The 8,430-nt window shown below is 53.0% G+C and overlaps 4 protein-coding genes across 4 annotated transcripts; 2 read left to right on the forward strand and 2 right to left on the reverse strand.

Moving 5' to 3' along the window:
- Positions 1–329: 329 nt before the first annotated feature.
- On the reverse strand, positions 330–2,364 carry PHACADRAFT_259015 (uncharacterized protein). Its single transcript, XM_007397473.1, has 2 exons — positions 871–2,364; positions 330–818 (listed from the first exon to the last, which is right to left on the reverse strand). The coding sequence occupies exons 1-2, from the start codon at positions 2,096–2,098 to the stop codon at positions 565–567; spliced, it is 1,482 nt and encodes a 493-aa protein (XP_007397535.1). The 5' UTR covers positions 2,099–2,364; the 3' UTR covers positions 330–564.
- A 1,766-nt stretch (positions 2,365–4,130) lies between these two features.
- PHACADRAFT_259017 (uncharacterized protein) lies at positions 4,131–4,876 on the reverse strand. The gene is made up of 4 exons (XM_007397474.1): positions 4,714–4,876; positions 4,612–4,656; positions 4,360–4,551; positions 4,131–4,307 (listed from the first exon to the last, which is right to left on the reverse strand). The coding sequence occupies exons 1-3, from the start codon at positions 4,771–4,773 to the stop codon at positions 4,429–4,431; spliced, it is 228 nt and encodes a 75-aa protein (XP_007397536.1). The 5' UTR covers positions 4,774–4,876; the 3' UTR covers positions 4,131–4,307; positions 4,360–4,428.
- Positions 4,877–5,001: 125 nt separating this feature from the next.
- On the forward strand, positions 5,002–6,141 carry PHACADRAFT_197297 (uncharacterized protein; the record flags this gene model as incomplete). Its single annotated transcript, XM_007397475.1, has 4 exons — positions 5,002–5,323; positions 5,374–5,770; positions 5,824–5,964; positions 6,015–6,141. 4 exons carry the CDS (start codon positions 5,002–5,004, stop codon positions 6,139–6,141), a joined length of 987 nt encoding a protein of 328 aa, XP_007397537.1.
- A 623-nt stretch (positions 6,142–6,764) lies between these two features.
- PHACADRAFT_185699 (uncharacterized protein) lies at positions 6,765–7,768 on the forward strand. The gene is made up of 4 exons (XM_007397476.1): positions 6,765–7,069; positions 7,128–7,216; positions 7,278–7,365; positions 7,386–7,768. Exons 1-4 carry the CDS (start codon positions 6,838–6,840, stop codon positions 7,616–7,618), a joined length of 642 nt encoding a protein of 213 aa, XP_007397538.1. The 5' UTR covers positions 6,765–6,837; the 3' UTR covers positions 7,619–7,768.
- The last annotated feature ends 662 nt before the right edge of the window (positions 7,769–8,430 follow it).

The following is an 8,430-nucleotide window of genomic DNA, read 5'->3' on the forward strand; positions in this document are numbered from 1 at the left end:
CTCCCTTGGCTAGGCGGAAAATGTGCAGCAAAATATCGTCAGGTCGTGTTTCTGTAAGTTTGGAGCGTGCGTATGCGTTCTTGTAAGCGGACGATGTCCTCACGGGCTTGCTCGATGGTCTTGTCCACGTCGGAAACCCGTGCCAGCTCTGGGGAAACAAACTCCAGCCTGTAGCATTTGTGCAGAGGTCATTTGAACAGGTGTCAGGCAAGAAAAGTGGCGAATCTTGGCTTACTTCGTCGCTCTAACGTGAGACGCATATTGGCTATTGACTAGGCCGCAAATTATGTTTAAGCGACAAGGAGACCCCGAAGACCAGGTGCACAGACGCGCATTCGTCGGTTTCAAGCCTGCTGCATAGAAGATACAAGGCGTATTTCTAGTACCGTGCGTGTAATAGCCAAATAGATTTGGGCCAAGACAAATACTATATAGGCGCAATTCATATCTTATCTTGCTCAGCTTCTTTGCTCCAGAGCTAGAAAATATACAACAGCGTACCCTGTTGGCCCTGGCGAATTCGTACGTATCGTCATGAGTGACCCAAAGAGTTCAATCCTGTGGCTACTTGTTAGGCGTAGCACTCAGTTTCTCTGCGAGTACGATGTACGCAATCTCGCATCCGGCCTTCTTCCGGCTCTGCATGACCTTCGCCGTCTGCTTCATCAAGCTCTCCGCGTCCCGCTTAAACGGCGCGTCATCGTCTTCCTCATCGCTGTCACTCCTGCTGTCTTCGTCGTCGTCCCTTGGAACCCAGGACAACCCGAGGAGCCGAAGCGTATTAAGATGCGGAAAGATGGGGGCGCGTCGCGACTCGTCTTGCACCGTTCGCTTCGAGAGCGGCTGCAGTATCTTCATGAACGACGCGACCTTGCGCAGGATCGCCGCCCACTCGGAGCACGCGCACGTCTTGCATCGCGCGCAGGTACTCGCGAAGGGTGCTCCGCGTCAGATCCGAGTAGATGCACAGGCGGATGTAGGGCAGGCCCTCTCCCCAGGTGGATTGTAGCGAAGGGGGGAACGTGTGGTCTGGCATGATAAACAGAGGCTCGAGCTTGATCATGACCGCATTGAGATCTTCCCGGACGTCTAGCTGTAGATTGTCTAATCTGCAGCCGCGACACAATGGTTTGATCGCATTGAGAAGGGAGACCAGGTATGCCGGCGACTCCATCTCGTAGCGCGCGCTGAGGAGGTCAACGTCGATATGATCAACTATGGGCAGCACCAGGCCGCTCAGCAGCTCCGCCGACGAGCGACCGTCACATTCATCAGTGATGGCTAGCCCCGTCAAGGCAGGAAGGATGACCGGGCCTGAGACGGGGCCGAGTGGGTTCCACTCCGGCGTGTGCGCGCCCGCCAGCATGTCGCCCAGGTCGATGTCCAAGTCTCGCAAGCTAGGCATCTCTCTAAGAGCAGCCAGCCAGGCAGCCGCAGATGGTCGAGGACGTATAAAACGCGTTCGGAGCGTCTGCAGGGTTGTTCTGAAGCATGACCAGATAATAGGTTGCGTGGCAACGAAGACATCCAGTCTCCGCAGCGCAGGCAAGCCGTCCCGCGCAAATACCCAACTGTCATCGGGCATTTGGTCTGCCGTGGTGTTGCGAAAAAGATAAGAGGCAACCGGGTTCTCGTAGAAACCCATGATTCGCAGGCTAGTCAGGAGCGGCGCCGTGACCCCTGTTGGATTGTCGAGATCGAACGCGTCCATGTGAACCTCGCGAAAACGGTGGAACTGGTGACGTAGGAGATGGTGTGTCCCTTCTTGCCTAACCCGGCTGATGTTCCATGCAGACTTGAAATCGGAACTGTTGAAGTTGACAAGAAGAGGCGTCTGCCTCGAGCGAGAGAGAAGCTCTTGTGTCCATTCAGGACTGGTGGGCACAATGCGCCGCCAGAGAAACGGCGACGATAGTGCTAGCTCGCGCCATCGCCGACAAACATGTGTGCAGCGTATCCAAGCATATGGGCGGGTTTCAGGCTCCGTCTCCTGCGTCTCTGTATAGCATTCGGATGCCCAATCCTCGAAGACAAGGAGCAGCAGCTCCGGAGGCAGCCGGGACACAGGCAAGGTGGTATTCCAGCAAGTCTTCAGCATTCTAACTTTTGCAACGTCAGAGTCTTTTCTGTTCGCGTACGCGCGATAGGTATCGATAACTTTCTGCTGCCCAGGGTACATGCCAGCATTTGGCCATCGCCACTCCGACGTCTTCATGAGTAGCACGAACAGAGTCCCATAGACCTAAATTATCGCACTAAGTATCATATTTAGTCCAGATCAAAAACCCCACCTTCAATGGTGCAGCTCAACCTGGTATGTGTGCAATCTTCGGACGGGACTTGTGGACGTGACGCAGTTGAAGGGCGGGCGGCTACTTCAAGGAGAACTTTGCCGCCTAGTTTGCCCCAGACCCCGCACACTGCATGCTGACCCTGTGTACCCCACATCGTCTGACGCGCACGACGCTGTTAGAGCAGCAATTAAGTACGTATGATTTGGCACACTGTGATCATGCCGTAAAGGAAGTGAAGATATATATATTGGCACTAACTGTCGCGAGACGTACGAGAACCCTACAGAATGACCAAAACTACAAAGCTCGGCGGTCATAACGTACGTGATTAGATCGCTCCCTATTGAAAAAAGAGGGAATATGTTATTTTGCGGTGTGCCTTCAGATTGGAGAAAATACAAGGCCCACGCTTTTCGGGAGCAAGTCTAGTGTTTTGTCGGCCACGATGTGACCACTCGCGGAGATGGAGTGCCTCGACCATGGTGTCTAACTGTCAGCATCCAGAGATGTCAGACAGCTACTCGCCGTAGTCGTGCCCCGCTCAGGCGTCCCGGCAGTCACATATGACAACACCGGGGGCCGTCCCGACGCTGCGGTTAGAGAAGGTGCTATAGGGAGGGTCCAGACGTGGAGTGGCTGGAAATTACTGGGGGTCATAACTCATGGTATCTCGTCCGCAGAACAAGGAAATTGGTTATGCATACAGCAACCATACTCTGTAGATTTACTTACCATTCGTAAGCAAGACTTTTCATGAGATTCAGGCTGGGGCATCGACGCAGGTCGCAGTTGCTACTCTTAGGGTTACAACGGCAGCTCCAATGTGGACAAGCCTGTCAGAACCTTGTAGTTGAAGCTCGTCAAAAGCTCTCGCCTCGACCTTGATTATGTTCTTGCTCTCTGGCGTGATTTCTCGGAAACACTTACAGGTGCCGGCGCCTTTGACGTCCAGTACAAACCCAGAGAGAATACCAGATGCTAGGCATTTCATGTTCTTCAGAGGCGTGCGCATATGCCACCAAAAATCAGCCACACTGAATGAAAACGCCATTACTTATTCCCTGCAGGGATTAAGGAGGGGGTGTCACCTAACAATAGTAAGTACACGAAGGTTATATGGATATGTACGGGGCCTCTCAACACTATCCGCCTCGAGGAGATGGCGGCACAGTACTGTCGAGATTTGTGTCTTTGGGTCGAGGACGGCATCATTTAATGGCCTTTCACTCTAACCGTTTAGTAAAGCACCATTTGAATTCTTAACGTCGAATGAACGCCAAGTATTTAGAAACGGCCAGGCACTGCAAGGTGCAGAAGTCCACACAGAGCTCTCATCCCTCCAGACTGACTTGACAAGTTCGACGTCAAGCTTTGTTCTTGGTTTATACGCATATGGGGTGAGTACCAGATGAAGCGACTTCGCACGCATACCTACTCTTCACCTCAAACTGAAGGACAGGTCATCGACCACTACATCTACGATGGCCATTAGCTTCGAAAATCGTCCCTGACTCCATTCACTCATCGTGCCACCAAGGCTCCCGTTCAAGGGGTGCATTTCGCTAAGAGGAGACCTATCCTTCCGACTCATGAAAACGACACCCCCACGATCAACGTCGACATCTGCTCTAAATTCACCGAACTCGCCTCCACGTCCAGCATCGCTAAGGGTAGCCGCAAGGTCGCCCTAGCTTCGGATGCATCTCGCCACCCATTATCAGTCCATCGGCACAGACGGTGTGAGCTCTCGGAGATCGAAACGCCTGGGATATGCTGCCATCCTGCTCCATAATCAGAGAGCGATTTCATCGCAAATGCATTCAATCTGTGTAAAGCTAGCTCATTCTTAACTCCCGGTCTATGATCTGATGTTGCACGGCATTGTTAAGGCGTCATATACTGTCGCCATAAGATCATGTCAGACATATCCATGCAGCGAGAGAAGTTTCAGTGGTCGACAGATTGGAGAAGCGTTGAATGGGTTCCGGTCCTGCGACGAGCTCGCTTATAACGCTGAGAGAAGCATGTGAGTGATGATCCTCCTACGTGCGAAGAACTGACTCACCTCCAGTTCTGTCCAGAGATTACGTGCATGCAGCATCCACAACGGATTCCCGTGACTGGGACGTAGCATTCACTCCTTAGCGGTTGCTTCCTGTGTTGCACGGGTGGCTTCCAAATTGTACTGTACGTTCTTACGATATTTTGTCACGAGCTCCGAAGCGATTCTGACGTGTTCGTTGGCGCGAACAATTTCCTGCAAATAGCACGTAGTTCAACTCTTCGCGCCCTTGGAGACAGGATCAAGGTGACAAACCTCGAGACAGCGATTTAGCTCTATGATAGACTCAGTACATTTGTCCTAAAAAAGACAGTGAGTCCGACAACCAAGCAAGTAGCGGCCATTCCCAAGACGCACTGCGTTCTTTATGATACGCTGCAAGAGTACGTTATGACGCTCTGCGTGTGGATTCTCCATGCCCACTCCTAGCAGAGGCTCGAAATAAACTGAAGTGCTCCGTGCAGGGCTTGAAATTCCTGACAAAGCCTGCGAAGACCGAGCTCCTACTATGTGGTGGCGGTCGAGGACACAGCGTGCAACGACGCCAAGCGCTGGACTGGCCTGACGTCTTGACCACGTCCACGGCCACGTCTACGACCACGACCCTCCGCCTCTCTCATACTCCCAGATCATCTTGAAGTCTATATGCTCTCGCACTATGCAGATTATACATCGCCAAGACAAACAGAATGCAAGCTACCGAACGAGTTGCTGTTACTCGTAAAGGAGCACATCCCCCTGGCGGACCTGCGCACTCACGTCTGCTACTACCACACCTGCAAGACTATCGCCTCCTTCTATGGCGACAACAGCCAGCAGGCAGAGTTCTGGAGACGATCTTGCAGTTTTGCTGGTATTGGCTGGCTCAAGGCAGATTCGTCTTGGAAAGAGATCGCGTTCGAGACCATAGCGAGGGACGGGTTTTGCTCACATCCACGATGCGGAGGCGCGCTGCTCGACTGGAACAGTGAGTAGACCCGCGATGTGCAGTATACTCTGATTATAACTGCTATGCAGCAAAACAGATTCAGCTCGCAATGTGCAAGTACAACTGGGATCCAGAAGACGGTGCATGGGACGCGATGTTGGATCCCGAAGACGCGATAGAGTGGACGCTGCCTGGTTATCCCATTCCCGTCTTCAACCCCATCTTCCAGGATATCAAGTTCAAGTCGGAACACCTACCACCGTGGTATCATGACCCCTACGACGCCAAGTTCCGCGTCGATGATCCCGACGCGCCGCTCACCTACGTCCGACAGCTGTCAGCACATCCAGTCGCGATACGTAGCTTCGCGACCTTTCCCTCTGTCAGGCGTGTGAACTTTCACGCCATCACACTCGGACATGAACATCGATTTCAGAGCCTGATGGGCTTGACTGTGTGGGATATTGTACGAGGGTTCCAAAATGAGTGAGTTGTCTTGGTTCGTTCCTCAGCGCATATATGCTGATAAAATCATGCAGCTTGGATAGAGAACTATCTATTACAGAACTCCTGAACCTTTTATCGGGTCCTTTTGCGGACATTTTCCGCCGCGAATCGTCTTCTGACTTTGTCGATGACCTTGAGCGATTTTCGACTTTGCGCGGACTCTGGTCTGCAACGTGAGTGTGTTCTATAACCAGGATATATCAGTATCTGATATTGCCTGCAGTCGCTGGGAAGGAGCATATTTCCTCACGAGCAACGGGGAGGGGCCTATCTTCATGCCAACCTTCCTCCGTCTCTCGCGAGCTGTGGGCAATATCACGGACACCACTGGCACGCTGGAATCTGACTAGACAGAAGTATAGCCCCATATCCCTTGTAGGTGGCCAAGATCGCTCTTACCGTCGATATCATCCCTGATCGCCCCAGTAATATAAGTGTTTGTACTCCTCGGGCTCTATTCGTTTGTGGCTTTCTGCTTCCCGCACCGGATAGGCGGCTAGACTGGCGTCCCGACAGTCTCGCATTTTTTTGATCATTCTGACGGTGAGTGGCCGCTCTCGCACTTTCTATTTAAGCAGCTGACCAGCGGGCCCAAGCACATAACACGTTCACTCACGACCACTACCTGTTCGACATCATATGCGCTCGTCATGCATTTTCTGCTGTCGTCGCCCGCGAATGCCGTCTCTGCTATGGACAACACTGTGAATCTCCTCGATTCGCGCATGAAGTCTTTCGTACGGAACTCACGCATGCAGCAAAATTCCAGCAAGCAGACAAGTTCTGGGTCCGCGCGCCCGCATTGGCCCTCGCCACTCCACTCATCGGCATGCACAAAGGAGTCGGCAATCACCTCGGCCGCGCTCGTGCACGACCAAGGCACGATGTTCGGCAAGCAGATGCAGGAGAACTCGCCTCAGATTGGGTTATTCTCGACCACAGGGAGAAATGCCGGAAACAGGAAGAAGAAGAAGGTTGACGTGGAACGCCTCTGTCGCGTGCTTCTGGACATCGGCTCCAGAAAAGAACAAGCGCAACTCGTCACAATGCGAACGACACAGATGGAAAAAATGGCCGCTATCCAAGCCGAGCCGGCGAAAGACGTGCCTGTACACGACGGCATCAAACACACGACATGCGTCGTTGAAAACCCCATCGCCTTCCTGAAGCCGGTCGCGGGGCTCAAGCGCGGCGGGACGCTACGCATTCTGTCTCAGCAGCACTCCACAGTCGGGCGCGACGCGTCGAACGACTTTGTCATCGATCACCCGTTCGTAGGTAGGCATAATACTCCCCCTCAGACTTATGTTTATGCTGATGGCCGTTTGTGGCGAAGCTGACGAACATGCCGTGCTTGGTGCGAAGCAAGATGGGACGGTCACGTTGCAACCCGCCCGGAACGAGCTGTTGGACACGCCCACCTATGTGCGTTTCCGCGTTTCTCTGGGAGCTTCTCAGCCGTCTCATTTGTGATTGTTGGTGGAAGGTCAATGACAGGCTTGTCGCGCCTGACGAGCGCATTGTGCTCGAGAGCAGAGACATGGTCACCCTCGGTGCGAGGGGTTATGGGCGCCGTAAGTCTTACCCACCTCAGCTGCGACCCAGAATATCGACGATTTTGCTCCAATCTCAGAATACGTGTATGTCGACAAAACGGAGTATCTTCTGCGTGGCCGCCGTGCGTCTATCCTGCATGCAACCTCGCGGGGCCACAGCCACTCGCGTCCACGAGGCGGCTCGTGTGCCACTGGTCCGACGCAGTCGCGGTCAAGAGCGCGTGCATCTTCGCTCAAGGGGTCGTACAGCCAGCGCGAAATTCACCACTGACATGCGGACCAGATGTACGATAGGCTAGCGAATTAAGTATATACGAGTAATGACAGTCAATTGACAATGTAGGTTTGGCTTCCGGTTTGGATGGTGTGGGCCGTGAGATAACCTATGCGCAACACACTGCACTTGGGCATCGATGGTGGCGAGCGAAGTGCAACCTGAGCTGATTCTCTGTTAAGCTTGGTCCCGAGCAGGAAAAACTCCGTTCCTTTGTTTCCTCTTCCGTACTCCCGAAATTCAGAGACAAATTCGTTTCAACATCATCGATGGCAGGTCGCGTGTCTCGTAGGACAAAGCAGTGGACGTTTCCGGAGGTGTCACCGAGTTTCCATTGTGAGGATGCGAATGCTAATACACCGCGAGGCCTGGTGTACAACAAGGGGCGCGGAAGTGGCGTCCATTGTTCACAGATCTGCTGGTCCTAGCACCTCAAGCACCCGTAAATCTGAGCTTGTACAAGTTCAGGCGCTCCAAGACCTTCAGAACTCGACGACAAATAACCCATGCCCTACACCGCCAACTTGCACTCGGAGACCAGACAGACGGGCGCTTTGGGGGTGAGCCACATGTGCATGCGGGTGCATCGCAGACGTCAGACATTCATGGTGCAGGTGTCTCATTTGTCTGCGTTCCGTATGTTTAGTACATGTGCTGCATATTCAACACACATGCAATGCAAATGAGTTTTCAGGAGCGAGAGGGCTGCGGCAGGCGTTTATTATGGGCCCTCTTTTTCGTGGAATTCATTGGTGTTTCGCAACTGTCGGCTATCTTTCCCATATATTTTGAGGCTTCGCAAAGTGAGC

Source organism: Phanerochaete carnosa, assembly GCF_000300595.1.
Source record: "Phanerochaete carnosa HHB-10118-sp unplaced genomic scaffold PHACAscaffold_6, whole genome shotgun sequence".
Taxonomy (NCBI): Eukaryota; Fungi; Basidiomycota; class Agaricomycetes; order Polyporales; family Phanerochaetaceae; genus Phanerochaete; species Phanerochaete carnosa.

Coding starts and splice junctions, on each gene's coding strand:
- PHACADRAFT_259015 (XM_007397473.1), bottom strand. CDS start 2,098: ATGCTGAAGACTTGCTGGAATACCACCTTGCCTGTGTCCCGGCTGCCT. Junction 819..870: donor GGGCGGCGATCCTGCGCAAG/GTCGCGTCGTTC, acceptor GAACGGTGCAAG/ACGAGTCGCGACGCGCCCCC.
- PHACADRAFT_259017 (XM_007397474.1), bottom strand. CDS start 4,773: ATGGAGAATCCACACGCAGAGCGTCATAACGTACTCTTGCAGCGTATC. Junction 4,657..4,713: donor AGCGTATCATAAAGAACGCA/GTGCGTCTTGGG, acceptor TGTCTTTTTTAG/GACAAATGTACTGAGTCTAT. Junction 4,552..4,611: donor AGCTAAATCGCTGTCTCGAG/GTTTGTCACCTT, acceptor TGCTATTTGCAG/GAAATTGTTCGCGCCAACGA.
- PHACADRAFT_185699 (XM_007397476.1), top strand. CDS start 6,838: ATGCGAACGACACAGATGGAAAAAATGGCCGCTATCCAAGCCGAGCCG. Junction 7,070..7,127: donor CATCGATCACCCGTTCGTAG/GTAGGCATAATA, acceptor TTTGTGGCGAAG/CTGACGAACATGCCGTGCTT. Junction 7,217..7,277: donor TGTTGGACACGCCCACCTAT/GTGCGTTTCCGC, acceptor TGTTGGTGGAAG/GTCAATGACAGGCTTGTCGC.